We start from the raw sequence: 15,173 nt of genomic DNA on the forward strand, positions 1-15,173 counted from the left end.
GCTTGAGCAAAAGTTTACCTACAAAAGTTTTGTTGAATTTTTCGTCAAATGTCCGTCAACTTCGGACTTTTCTATTTTTTATAACAGTTTATATGCAACTTACTATTGAATTTGACGTCAATTTACTGCCCGAATTAGAATGCAAATTCATTTCAAAAGTTGACTAGAAAAAAGTTTTCGTCTATTTTCAGGCAAATTTTATATCAATTTATTGTTAATTTAACTTGAAAAATTGTTAAGTATTTTTTTACTGTCAAATTGTAGACAATTTTATGCATAAATTTGCTTACTTTCTAAAATGGTAAGAATGAACATTACCGACTTTTTTTTTCTTAAAAATTTACCTTTAAATTGAAGAAAAATTAACCGCAAGTTTTTATTTTCAACTTTTTCTGTCAAATTGTCGGCAATTTCGGGCAGGAAATTTCAAGTAATGTCAACATCAAATTACCGTCAATTTCAAGCTAAAGTAGCTATAAGGGCTGATTTAGGTAGTAAATTTACGTTAAATTATATAGCAAGTTGTATATAAATTGTCGTCAAAAACGGAAAAGTCCAAAGTTGACGGACATTTAACGAATAATTCAAGGAAACTTTCATGCGAAGTAAACTTTTGCTAAAGCAAATTGTGCTCTTAGGGATTGTCTGAGTACACTCCATTATCCTTCTAAAAATCCTGAAAAAACTAAAATTTAATCCTCCGATGGACATCAGCAACATCTTGAACCAGCCAACAGCTCAACACACATATATTTTATACAACTTTATTAACAGATCTGGACTAAAAATTTAAAAACTCCCGCCAAACAAGCAAAATCTGTTAACGGCTAAATGAACTACACAGTTCAAGCCATTAAACAAAATACTACTACTACACTCCATTATCCATTAGTTCGATTTAGGTTAAGTTTAAAGTTCTAAATTTCATTATCCACTTTTTTTGTGCTGTTAAAGGTCCTATATAATTGTTCATGTCATGGATCTAAGGAAGTTTTTTTTACTTTCTTGTAAAGTTCATCAAATAGAATTTAGAGATGTATAAATAAAAATTTGTTATTATGTTTTAATTATATGTGTATATAATGGAAGAGGATATTGATATTTATGGAGATTTAATAAATTTTAATCATAATGAATGTGAAAATGTTCGTTAATTTCATATGTTATATCAATTTAATGTTTAGACGTGCTATTTTTTATTATAATTCGTAATTCCTTATGTTTAGTGTCATGCAAATATCTCAATATTAAAATCCAAAGCGACAGAATTAGAGGATCTTATCCAAGTATTAGAAAAAGAAATTGAAAATTTAAAAGGATCTAATACAACTTTAAAAATAAATTTATCCTCACTTTTGAAGACAGCCAAAAATGAAATTGTTCGGAAAGATCGTATAATTAATGAATTGAGACAACAGTACGTATTATTTACTTTTGTTGTTATATTTGCTATGAGTGTGAGTGTATCTTATAAGTGACAATTTTTTAAATTTTTGAATAAATAAATAAAATGTAAGTAGAATAAGAATTAAAAAATGCGTATTTAGATCAATGATAGATCAGTACGCGCATTTTTTTTTCAATTTCATTATTTTATTAAATTTATAAGTAGTCTCATGGCTGCTAAATTCACATTTATACTTCGCTCACTATCTCTATACCTAGATTGCAATAATAATTTTTTAATTTCGCAATTTTCTTTTTTTTTTTTTTTAGATTAGACAATTATTCTTTTCGTCGAAGTAGTAATCGATTATCAAACATCAGTAAGTCTAATCATGTTGATACTGTGTCTAAATATAAAAATGAACATGACAAAGTAATAAGTGTTAAAAAGGAAGAACCAATAATTCAGATTAAAGAGACTGTGTATTGTAATCCAAGAAATACATTCATTACTGACAATGAAGGCGATAAACATATTAACTTTAATGATACTCCGGTGTCTACTATTTATGGACAACGGTTAAAAAAAAAAATACGCCAAGAAAAAATTGAGAAAGACAATGAACAAGTGAGATATTTCACTTCTACGTCTATTACAAATGCGAATAGTGAATATGATGAAAAATCTAAACCTGTTAATTTAGGTAATAAAGAAAATCGATACTTGATTTCATTAAGTTCTAGCAAAATTGATGAAAAATTGTCAAGAAAAATTTCGAAAAGATCTAATGATACCATTTCCGATTCAAGTTCTGATAAACTAACAAAAGTAAGTAGGAAACGAAAAATTTGTACTTTTTTTTTTTTTTTATCATAGAAAATGTATCATCACAAGGACATTAATCTTATTCCGTTGGAGGTTTTGGGATTTTTAAGTTTTTTTTTTGTAAATAAATCGATCTAACAAGGTGGTTGTTGCTACAATATTTAATTAGTTTTTCAATATTATTTTGTCAAATTTTCATTGAATTTCATAATAAATATAGGAAGTTATGTTGACGAATGTCAAACTCCTCTGTGGCGATATTGTCACTTGCACGAAAAAAAGAAAACAATAACTATTACAATGTAAACTATAAAAATGAGCTCTTCGAATTCAAAGCTATAAAAGCTGCAATCCATACTGTAATTTTAAAATTTTATATAGTAATCCAAACATTGGAGTTTAAGCAGCAAGTTTCACAATTTAAAAATGCATTTTAATATAAATAGAATTCAAAAATATTATTGAGATTTTATTTTTGAGGTTTTCTTTGTTCAAAAACTAGTTATTCACATCAAAGACTGTAAAAATTACGATTCTCTTGAAATGTATTTTTTGCTCTATGAAAAGAGATTAATTTTTTACTTGGAAAATAAATATTAAATTATCAACTGCCCAAATTGTCAATAATCATATATGGATTTAGCTAAATTGTCACACGGAAAACAAAATCTGATAATATTTGTTATCTTTCAAATAAAAACTACTATTTCCTGGAGGCAAACTAGAAACGGTCCAATAATATAGAAATTTTCGTTTAAATAAGTAAAAATTATAATCGCTTAATCCTATAAATTACTAAATTATAAGTAAAATTCCTCTGAGTTTTAGAGTACAAAACGCAAGCATTCAATGAAATTTACTATTTAAATTAGTAAAAAATCTATTTTAGAATAAAACTTTCACTGGGACTTATTGAATTTTTACTAATCTAGATTATAAATTACCTCCGTGAGTGTAATAATCCATTTTTTTTCCAACGATATGTATATATATATATATATATATATATATATATATATATATAGTAGGGTGTGCCAAAAAAAAAATCGATATTTTTTTTTTACTCTCACCCGAATATATCATTGGATACATCGAAATAAAAGTTCTGTCTAAAGGACAGTTCTTAATTTCAATTTTAAGAGGTTCTCCATGGAATTTTAGGATTTCCCATTTAAATGACATGGAAAACATGTTTTTTGACAGTATTTTCTCCTGCAGGCTAGAAAGAAATTTTTTTTCGATAAAATGAATGTATAGATCTTTTTTAGCATTAACTTTTTTACAAAAAATTTCATTGTGTCAAATTTCAATCATTAATATTTGAGTTTCTACGGATCTTTAAAATGTAAATTTTCGAATATTTTGCGTTTTCTGCAGTTTGCAGCTAAGCTATTGGAGATAGAATATGCTGATTTTGTAGTTCGTTCGATGGCCTATAAAAAAGTCCTCATTGAATTTTTCATATCATTAACAATAACAAAGTTACCGACTCACAAAATTTACTTTTTCTAATTTTTCGCTTTTATCAATTGAACTATTGATGATAGAACAAAAAATGTCGTGCAAATTTTTTAGTGTATCAAATTTGCAACAAAGTTTCAGAGGTGAAATTTTCCGTATTATAAATAGTTGAAAGTTACAGACCCGCTAGTTCTTAATTTTATGATTTTTTAACTACTCGGGTTAAAAATTAGATCTGTTTTAAAATATATAATAGATTCAAATATTTTTTTATGAATTTGAGTTGATAAATCTTATTTATTTTATATAAGAATTTAATCTGTTTTTCCCCGTACCATCTCTTATTCAGACCAATATCAGACTCATTTTCGTATGATATTTAATCTGTTTTAAATTGCGTCTCAAAACAGACTTTATTCACTATAATTATTAATCTGTTTTTAGTCGCTTTTAGATCAAAAACAGAACTTTTCACATATATAAATAATAATAATATAGATTCATAAATTTATTTTAATTTTCTTGATATTTGAAGTACAGGAAATTAATTTAAGAAGTAAATTCCTTCTTCAGTAAACATCAGAAAAAGGAAATAAAAAGTATTCATAAAATTGAATCCTCTTTGAAATAGTTTATTACGAGTGGATTATTATAATTTTAATTTATAATGAAATTTACACTAATAGGTCAAATTATGAGAACATTAATTTTTACTTGCTATACAAACAGACGAAAATTATTTTGATAGTTTTAAACATAATTATGATACGAAAGATACAATGTTTCTTCAATGATTTAGCAGTCCTTACCAGTATTTTTGTTTTTATTATCTGTCGTAATTTCCTTCTTAAAATTTCTACTGTAGAAAGAATTTACTTCTGAAATTAATTTCCTGTATTTCTTGTTCAATTATAAGTCTGTAAGTGAACGTACTTTATATTTGTTATCCAAATTTAATATCGATCATTAATATATTATATAACATAGTTAAAAAATCATAAAATTAAGAACTAGCGGGTCTGTAACTTTCAACTATTTATAATACGGAAAATTTTACCTCTGAAACTTTGTTGCAAATTTGATACACTAAAAAATTTGCACGACATTTTTTGTTCTATCATCAATAGTTCAATTGATAAAAGCGAAAAATTAGAAAAAGTAAATTTTGTGAGTCGGTAACTTTGTTATTGTTAATGATATGAAAAATTCAATGAGGACTTTTTTATAGGCCATCGAACGAACTACAAAATCAGCATATTCTATCTCCAATAGCTTAGCTGCAAACTGCAGAAAACGCAAAATATTCGAAAATTTACATTTTAAAGATCCGTAGAAACTCAAATATTAATGATTGAAATTTGACACAATGAAATTTTTTGTAAAAAAGTTAATGCTAAAAAAGATCTATACATTCATTTTATCGAAAAAAAATTTCTTTCTAGCCTGCAGGAGAAAATACTGTCAAAAAACATTTTTTCCATGTCATTTCAATGGGAAATCCTAAAGTTCCATGGAGAACCTCTTAAAATTGAAATTAAGAACTGTCCTTTAGACAGAACTTTTATTTCGATGTATCCAATGATATATTCGGGTGAGAGTAAAAAAAAAAATATCGATTTTTTTTGGCAGACCCTAATATATATATATTAGACCGGTTTAAAAAAATCGACTATTTTTTCGTTTTCAAAACCCGCAGTGAAATATCTTCCTAGTCATAAAAAGACAAGCCTGTGGAAACGGGAGCTCTTAATATCAAATCTGAAAGGTCGCTCATCGTAAATTTCTATTTTACGTTTAAATAACATGTCGGGGTGATAAATTGAGAAAAATATATATAGCCCGAACTTGGAATCGAATTCAGGTGACTGAATAAGTGTCGTCTTTTTATCAAAATGTCATTGTTGGGTTATTGATATTTAATTGTTGTTAGTAGCAAAAAAGTAATTTAATTTACGTGTATTTTAAATGGGAAATCTCTGAAATCAAATGGACAGTACTTAGGATTGGAATTAAGAGCTCAAACTCGGCAGGAATTTTTGTTTTAGCATAAAAAACAATATTTTGTTTGATGAGCAACAAAAAAAAATACTTTCGCCGGAAACTAAGCACCCTAATATATATATATATATATATATATATATATATATATATATATATATATATATATATATATATATATATATATATATATGCTCTCAGTAGAATTGAGATTTTGAGCTGTTCTTTTGGGAGGATTTTTTTTATACCTAAGACTAACTTTTGAGACCATGAGAAAAAATTTTTTTTTATTTCGAAACATCCTAATATTTATTTAGTGGTTAAGATAATATTAAATATAATAAATAAGTTATTTAAACCAACTAATTATGTTAAATAAATTTTTTTTTTAACGAATGAATGTAACACAGTAAAATTGAGAATACAATAGAAATGCTTAGATGCGTGTATGCAGTTCAGCGGTATATCTTATTGTGTCTTTACGAATCAGGTAAAGACTGAAAACAGAAAAATCGATGTTTGGCGTAAATTGCCGAAATTAATCAACCGCTTATCATTGTAGCAACGCTACAAAACTCCCTTTATTTATTATTTTTTTTTTTTTTTAATTTCAACACAGGATAATTAAAGTAATTAAATATTTACTAATGATATGAATAAATAAATAAGTAAATGAATGGATATAATAAAGTGGTGAATTGTTACTTTGTAAAAAAAACTTTTATTAAAAAAAATTAAATCGCGTAAATTTTTAAATATTAAACCGAACTCGCCGTTTTCGGGTCTCGGTTGCTGTGTTATTCAACTGGGAGTTTGTTATGATCATTGTCGTGTCGATTGGATTCGCCTCGTAAACCGGCTTCAATCTGTCCACTGAAATGGTGATTTGTCGTCCACGAAAATCGACGATGAAGTATTTGTCGTGTCGGGTTATTACACGATATGGACCTTCGTATGGCGGTAAGAGAGATGGTCCAATTTGGTCATTCCGTACCAGTACCTGACTTCAAGAACTAAGGTTCCTGAAACAGAAAACAAAATGCTTGCCGTGACACGACATTTCGGCCAGTGCCAATGAGTTAAAGTGACGTTTTAAGGTATTGACAATGTCATGAGATGATTTTTTTATTGGTAGGAGTAAGTAACTCACCGGGTTATCGGATAGGTTCGCCGTATACAAATGCAGCTGGTTTCATCTGTATTTCGTCTTTCCAAGCAGCACGTAAGCCGAGCAAAACGGCTGATAATGTGTCATACCATGACTCTTGATAATACAAAAGTGCTGATTTAAACTGATGGTGTAAATCTTCGACGAGACTGTTGGCTTGTGGGTGTTACGGTATAGTCTGCAGGTGTTTTATACCATACAATTTTAATGACGACTGGAATAATGATGATTTGAATTGCGGACCTTGGTCCGAAGTTATGCGTTTCGGTACTCCGTGGCGTGAAATCCAATGCAGCGATAGTGCACGCACTATCGTCTTAGCAGTTCCGTTGGATAACGGGACAGCCTCAGGAAACCTCGTGGATCGGTCGATGATAGTCAGACATTGATTAAAGCCTCTTGACGTTTTTAAAAACACTAGGTCGATATGAATGTGCTCGAATCGTTCAGTTGGAGGTTCAAAACTGGTAATCGGCGATGGCACGTGTCTCTGAATTTTATTTTTCTGGCAATCGATGCAAGATTTCGCCCATTCACGACAATCTATTAATCGACGGCCAGACGTATCGTTTGGAAACGAGTTTCCGCGAACCTTCGATTCCAGGCTAGTGAGTGCAGTGAATTAAATACTTTCTTTCTCAGAGGCTGTGAAATATAAAGACGCACTGTACCTGACGCGGTGTCACAATACAGTGCAGGTCCATTATCGAAGCGTATCGTCTTTAAATTTAAAGCAGTTGTTTGACGAAACAACTGCTGAAGTTCATCGTCGTTTTGTTGAGCTTTGGCAAGTTCTTGCGACGTTATAGCAGCAGATACTGCTTCGACACGTGACAATGTTTCAGTGATAATATTGTCGGTACCCGACACATGTCGAATATCGGTGGTGAATTGACCGATAAAATCGAGTCGACGAAAATGCCAAGGCGATGCTCTTTCGGTGCGCTGTTTGTAAGCATGCTGAAGCGGTTTGCGATCGGTGTAGATCGTAACGAGCCGGCCTTTGAAGATTTGCCGAAAGTATTTAACAACCTCGTAGATGGCGTTCAACTCGCGGTCGTACGTCGACAATTTTTGAATCGCCGGGGACAGTTTTTGACTGAAAAATGCCACTGGTTGCCAGTTGTTATTCACTTTTTGTTGTAAAACGGTTTCAATACCGATTTCGGATGCGTCGGTAAATATTGCCTAGTCAGCATCGATTTTAGGGTGTACCAACAACGAAGCATCCGCGAGAGCACGTTTAGATGACTTGAAGAACTCCTGAAGTTCAGTTATCCAGTTAACTGGATGGGAGCCTTTGACTTTTGGTCCTTCCAAAATTTTTTAAATTGGTGGTAGAATTTCTGCAGCGTTTTTAATGAACTTTCTGTAGAAATTCACAGTGCCGAGAAATCGACGAAGAGCTTTTACGGTGGTAGGAGGCTCAAAATTGATAATAGCCTCGACTTTATTCGGTAACGGCTTGATTCCATCTTTAGTGATGAGATGGCTGAGAAATTTTAGTTTCGGTAGACTAAACTGGCATTTCGGTACGTTTATTAGCAGATCGTATTCACGGAGACGCTCGAATAAAATTCTCAGGTGTTACATGTGTTGCTTTTTGTCCGTTGATGCGATTAAAATGTCATCAATATACGGAAAGACGAAACCAAGGTCACGAGTGATAAATCGTTGAAACGTTTGAGCCAAATTTTTAAGCCCAAATGTTATAAATTATAACAGGGCTATGCTGTTACTCTGGTCGTCCTTAAATTACCTTTTTAAGGGCGCCACTGGAAGTGATAACGGCCTCCCAGAACCGGATCTTAGATCATCAGGGTCGGTGTAATTTTATTTAATTGTAAGAGAAGGATGAGGAAGGATAACTTATAAATAATTTACTATTTCAATTCACCAATTAAACCTTTTTATTTTCTCATGACCTAATTGACCTTTATAATTTTAACTTCACTCATAACCTTTTTATAAATCTTATTTTATACCTTTTTAAACCTTATAACTTCTTATCTAAACCTTATAACATTAAACCTTATAAACCTTAGAACCTTATGACCTTATAACATTAAACCTTATGACATTAATTGACCTTACATAAAACCTTATAACCTTTATAACTTCATTGAACCTTATAACCTTTTATTTATTTACCCGCAATAATTTTATTAAAATCAGCCAACTACCTTTGGCGTTTCCACACACTCACACACACAATGATTAAAAATCGCTTAACCTTCGCGATACTTAATTACTAAATTAGCCAACTACCTTTGGCATTTCCTCACACTCACACACACAATGATTAAAAATCGCTTAACCTTCGCGATACTTAATTACTAAATTAGCCAACTACCTTTGGCATTTCCACACACTCACACACACAATGATTAAAAATCGCTTAACCTTCGCGATACTTAATTACTAATATTTCACTAAACAGCCAACTACCTTTGGACTTATAATTAAAATCGGTTACCTCCCGAATTATTTCTTAACTAATTACACATTCAAAAATTTATTTCCTACACTCATACTGCACTCGAGTCCCCTGGACTTTTCTTCACGCACTTCTTAAATTAATTTTCCGCAATTAATAATTTAATTAATTTAGAGAATTATATAATTATTAACTAATTTATTAATTGATTTTTCTTTCCTAATTTATTGAGTACTATTTCCTTCTCATTTACTTATCACTTATTTTATCTCCTTAATAACACGACCTTGATTCATTAATTTAATTCCACGTTACTTCAGGTACTTTTATCACCGCGATAATTATTCTTATATTAATTCTACCTTCTTTTTAATTAATCATAATTTCTTTAATTGCTTAATTTCCTAATTAATTTTATAACGTCTTCGACCACGGACTTCTCTTATTTTCCCGAGACAATTTTAATTGATTTTCTTAATTTATTATTTTATTAAATTTTATGTATAAGTAATTACTAATGGACTAGCGTCTATGACTAGATTCGACTGTTCCGGTGCGCGCGTCACTCGACCCACCTGGAAACTTCTAGAAGAATTCCGGCTACCTGCCTGGAAATATTTTATACACGCAATGGCTCCGGCTACCTGCCTGGAGTTAATTAATTACTAAAATCTTATAATTATCCGAATGTAATTTATTAATTTACTTTTGCAATTAATTTAATTCGCGAGGATTTTCTTTAGGCGCGACGATATTAACGTATGCCAAGTATTTAATAAAATTTTCCGGCTTCCCGCCTGGAATAAATTTTATAAATACCTCTCCAGTAAAAATCTCCAGATCTTTCCGTCGTGTCTCTGTCCGGGTTTTGTCTGATTAATTTCCTTGTTCTCGTAATTGTCTGGTCTAATTTTTGGTTCCGTCTCTCTCTCTGTTTTTACTTTCTCTCTCTCTCTCCTTTCTTTCTTTCTCCTCACTCTCCTTTAACCTGTTACAATCAGACGCAATTAGTAATGTTTTATATAAAATACCGGCTAACTGCCTGGTATTTATTATTAATAATCGGGATTTTCATCGCTTGGTTCCACAATAGACTCAAGCTAATTATTAATTAATTACCTGGTTAATTAATTTAACGGCGTCTGTATGGCGTCGGTTGTCTGGTTACTTCGTCTCTCCACCTCTCTATTCGGACGTCCCGATGGTTAATGCCCGATTCTCGTTCCGGTCCCCGTTTTTAATTGCTCGCTCACTCTTGACTATAGTTGTCCTTTTTCCACTCCTACTTAACTCTAGGTGGGGTCGACGGTCGAGCAAGTGAAATTTCCATTTCCGGACGACTAGTCGCTACCTACCCGGAATACCCGAAGTGGTAATGTCGCATGACCGACAGTGCGCATAATAGATTTTATTTTAAACTTAATTGAACGCGGTAAATACAAATTTACCCCGTTACACTCCCCCCTGCCAGACTGTCGCCCGGGTTGGAAATTGCAGATGCTCGTCGTCCAAGGATATAGGAACAGCAAGTTAAAACGAATGATCGGTACACGAAAATAGCAAAATTTGATGAATTTATTTTTTTTATAAGGACACGATAATTATAATTCCATATTATCATCCGGATCGTTGATAACTAGGTCATCATCGGAGTTGACCTCCAGTTCCAGGACTTCTTCACGGTCATCAAATGCCGGAATCTCTTCTTCGCACCCTGAGTCATCGGAGATGAAGCCTCTTCCGTAATGCAGGTGGTCTAAATCATCTGGTACCACCCAGTCCATTTGGGCCATATGTGGACCATTTGGACCCTTCTTCTTTTTATTCTTCTTCTTCTTCTTTTTCTCAGATCCAGTCGCTTGAACCGCAGAACCACCAACCTGGACAACGAGCCTGGTTTGGACTCGCCGTCCGGTTAAGTCCTGAGCTGCTGCTGGATTAGGCCGGCTGGTTGATGTTGTCGCTGACGATGTTGATGGAACAGCTGGTGTTGTCGGTGTTGATGGTCTCACGGCCTCAGCGACTCCCGCGACCTCCATGGGGCGGTTGGGGACAGTTGGTCGGTCCCTCGACACCACTGGGCCCAATCTTTGGAGTGCAGACTGGCGTGGCGTCACTGGTGTTGGATCCTCCGGTATCCACAACCTGGCTGGTGGATTTGAAACCAACCGGCCGGTTATTCTCCTACCTGGAGGGCCATAAAGCCTACCTGCCCACCTGGTTCCCTGGTAAATTCTCCGGGTTGCCTCCGTCCAACCCCGAGCTCCCTCTCGGGACCTTCGTCTTCGATGTTCCATCTCAAATATAAACGGGTTAGTCATACGTCCGGGTTGAGATCGATATTAATTTTTTTGAGAAATTTTGTCAGCTAAACGACTACTACGACGCGGTATTTTTAAGTCAGGTATATAATGCGTACCGAGAGATTTTCCGGAATCATTTTTAAGTTCTACTACAAGCGGACTTATGATTTTACTAATTGTAACTGGCCCGAGATATTTCATGCCTAAACTCGCGCTATATTTTTGATTTTTACTACTTAATTTACGATTCGGATAGAAAACCTTGTCGCCTAATTTTACTTCCGGTATTTTAAGTTCTGAATTTTTATTATAACTAGATTGTCTCTCATTTTCAGCCCTCATGATACTCTCGACCTTATGTCTAAGTTCGTCTAATCGTTGGACGCGTTGTTTCCATTCTTCGTTCTCAGGAAAAAAATCCTCCATCTCCAGTTCTGTCAGTTTATCGGACAACCTGGGTTCCTGTCCGTGTACCAGGAAATATGGAGACAGTTTTAATGATGCATGGTATGAGCTGTTGTAGGCTAGTTGAAATTCACCTAGATGGTCATCCCATTTCTTTTGTTTTAATTTTATAAAAATACTAAATTCCATATTTTTGGTAATCCATAAAATAGTTTGGACTTTTTTTTTGTATTTCTGTTAATAAATAAAGCATTTTTTAAAATTAACCATTAATAGTCTTTTACCATTGTAAAGTTAACCATTTATACAAATGATTATTTTTATTAAATTCATAATTTATACACCGAAAAAAACAGTTAACCCGAATCAAGAAAAATATTCTTGATTCAAGAAAATTTTTTTGATCGATTCAGAAAATAAAAATATACTTGCACCAAGTAAATAATTATCTTCAAATTTTTTCTTGAATCTAAACTTTTTTTCTCATGTCAACATATTTTTACGCTTAAATCAAAAAATTTTCACTTGTTTTAAGACTTAATATTACTTAATGTAAGTGATATTTTTTTTGAAGCAAGATACATTATTTGTTTTTAGCAGTATTGCATTTTTTTGTTTAAAGAAAATAAAAGTTCTCGGAACAAGTACTATACTTGTCATGCAAGTATTTTGGTATGCTTCGACCAAGAAAACAAAAGTTGCTTAAGCCAAGAGAAAAAGTTTCTTGGGAGAAAAAATAAATACGGAGCAGGGGAAAGTCACCCGTGCTAGGCAGCAGCAGCGGGAGTAGTTCGGTTCTCGCCACGAGATTGCGCCCAGCCACTTGTATTGTCCCTGGTAAGAAAGATATTTTAGAATTGTTGTATTCCAAATTTGAATCCGATTTTGTTTGAGTACTGCTCTGTTATCTGACAGAGTGTCAAGTACCTTGTTGGATTGTACTATAGTATATTCTATAGTACACCATTACTTTAATATTTACTAATATTGGTTACTTAAATATTTTTTCTCGAAATAAAAAAACGACAAAATACTTTTTAGATATATATAAAAAAAAAAAAAAAATCGACACGTCAACCTTTCGGAGAGAGAATACATTTCTGACTGAGAAAATTTTTCGTTTTTATTAAAGAAGCAAGCTTTTGGAGCAAGAATTTTTTTTTTCTTGGCCTAAGCAACTTTTATTTTCACTTAAGCAATTTATTTTTTCGAGCAAGAAAATTTTTCTTTTGGGCCAAGAGATTTTTTCTTGGTCCAATAGGCTTTTTTTTGTTCATTCAAGACGTTTATTTCTTGAAGTAAGAAATTGTTTTTCTTGGGGCAAGAAAAAGTTTATCGGGACAAGTTAACTTTTTTTCGTTCAAAATGTTGGTTTTTTGGATTGAGATGACTGATTTTCTTTAGCCAAGAATTAATTTTTCTGTAATCAAGAAAATTGAAATTTCCCTTCAAAAATTAATTTTTTTTGGAGCAATAGAATTTATTGTCTTTAACCAAAAGAAAGTTTTTGAATCAAGTATTTTATTTTTATTGAATCAATTAGGAAAATTCGAAAGACTATAATTTTCTTGAATCAAGTTAACTGTTTTTTCTGTGTAGATTTACAATAACCCACAGGTCCTTTAATTCATTTAGACTTTAAAACTTTATTACAAATAAGCATATTTTTATTTAGAGGTATTTTCAAAAATAGGGGTCTTCATTTTTTCACTTGGCCAAATGTACAATATTACAATTCAGCTATTTTCTCGAAGAGCTCAAAAATGAATTCGCAACAGTGTTTTCGAGCTCAAGGAGCTCGAAAACAGCCGGGAGTTTTAGGGTTGGCCCACGGAGTCAACTGATAAACAGTTTTTTTTTACTTTAGACGTTTATATTTCATAATAAACCATACTTAAATAAAAAAAAAGTTATTAGTCGAGATTACAAAATCAATAATGAAAAAAGCTGTTCGTGCAGAGGTACCCCGAGTACCTTGCATAGTCCTGGATACTTTAAAACAATTTATAAAATTACGATAGAAATTATCATTATTTCATTCATAGCTTTTATTATTATTCATTGTTGTTTATTATTAGATCTTAGACCTATCAAATCTATAATACCTTTAAGATTAAAATAAGCATAAAATTTTTTTGTAAAATTTTTAAATCTCAAACATCAGTTGCTTTACTCAAATCTAATTGCAGCTTATTAGACTTTTCCATTGTTAAACTCAGTTTTCTTAGGTGTTTTTTTTTTTACTTAAAATAACTATAGAACAAAATCTTATCAAGTATTTAAAGCTATTCAGTAAATTCCTTCAAATTTAGTTGCAGCTTCCTTTTTTTTTTCTCTATAGTATTCTGCTTCTATCTCATTTTTTTCTGGAGTGTCTATTGAATACGTGGCTACTTTTTTCCTTCCTCTCTTTGCTTCTGTTCGTGGTGCTGCTTTTGGAAACGGTTTTACTGAAGCAGGAGACAATATTTGAATATTATTTGCAACGTTTTCAACATTATCAGATTTTTCTACCTGATTTTTGAGTTTTTTCTTGGACATCTATTATTAATTGAGCCGGGTTATCAGTATTCAAATTTAAATTAGATGATTCTTACTCCATATGACATGTGAATTGAGAAAAATTTGATGGTATAGGATGATTCGTAACTTCAGGGCATTTGAAGTCTTCGTCTGTGATTGCAGCTCTCGAAAATAGATGGATACCTCGTTTAGAGAACCTTGAGATAATATTACTAGAGGTGAACGCAGCATTATAAGCAGGAGTAATGATTGCTGCTAAACTATTAATTGTTATTGTTTTATTGGGGTTATTTAGTAATCAGCCATTTTATGAAATAGAAAGTTTGTGTTTAAATGGACCCACAACTGCAACATCTAGCGGTTGGAAACGATGAATACAGTGTAGTGGGAACGTCAGAAGAATAATTCCATTTTAACCACAAAATTTTATAGCATTCAATATACTGTTACGCTCTGGTTGATGTTTTGGCGCTGGCGTAGTTGAACGGTCAATTTGAATTGGACGTAATGAGAACTTACATATAATTATAAATAATTATTAAGTATGGGTTGAACAGCCACCATTTGGTGGTTGAAATAAACTGGTTGTTTGATTATATATTATTTTATATCTCAATCCGATTTATTCAACTGTAAAAGAATAATTTTGAATGATATGAAAATATA

General features: G+C 31.9%; 1 protein-coding gene across 2 annotated transcripts in view; it reads left to right on the forward strand.

The window, feature by feature from the left end:
- The first annotated feature begins 710 nt into the window (after positions 1 to 710).
- LOC103578561 (E3 ubiquitin-protein ligase Bre1) overlaps positions 711 to 15,173 on the forward strand; it is an 86,581-nt gene continuing 72,118 nt past the window's right edge. The window contains exons 1-3 of one of the 2 annotated variants that reach the window (XM_014443989.2): positions 711 to 1,145; positions 1,227 to 1,417; positions 1,717 to 2,215. In XM_014443989.2, the coding sequence (XP_014299475.2) occupies positions 1,083 to 1,145; positions 1,227 to 1,417; positions 1,717 to 2,215 (753 nt within the window). In that variant the 5' untranslated portion in view covers positions 711 to 1,082. The remainder of the gene's footprint in view (positions 1,146 to 1,226; positions 1,418 to 1,716; positions 2,216 to 15,173) is intronic. The other variant, XM_014443988.2, reaches the window with a different exon arrangement.

Source organism: Microplitis demolitor, chromosome 4 (assembly GCF_026212275.2).
Source record: "Microplitis demolitor isolate Queensland-Clemson2020A chromosome 4, iyMicDemo2.1a, whole genome shotgun sequence".
Classification (NCBI taxonomy): Eukaryota; Metazoa; Arthropoda; class Insecta; order Hymenoptera; family Braconidae; genus Microplitis; species Microplitis demolitor.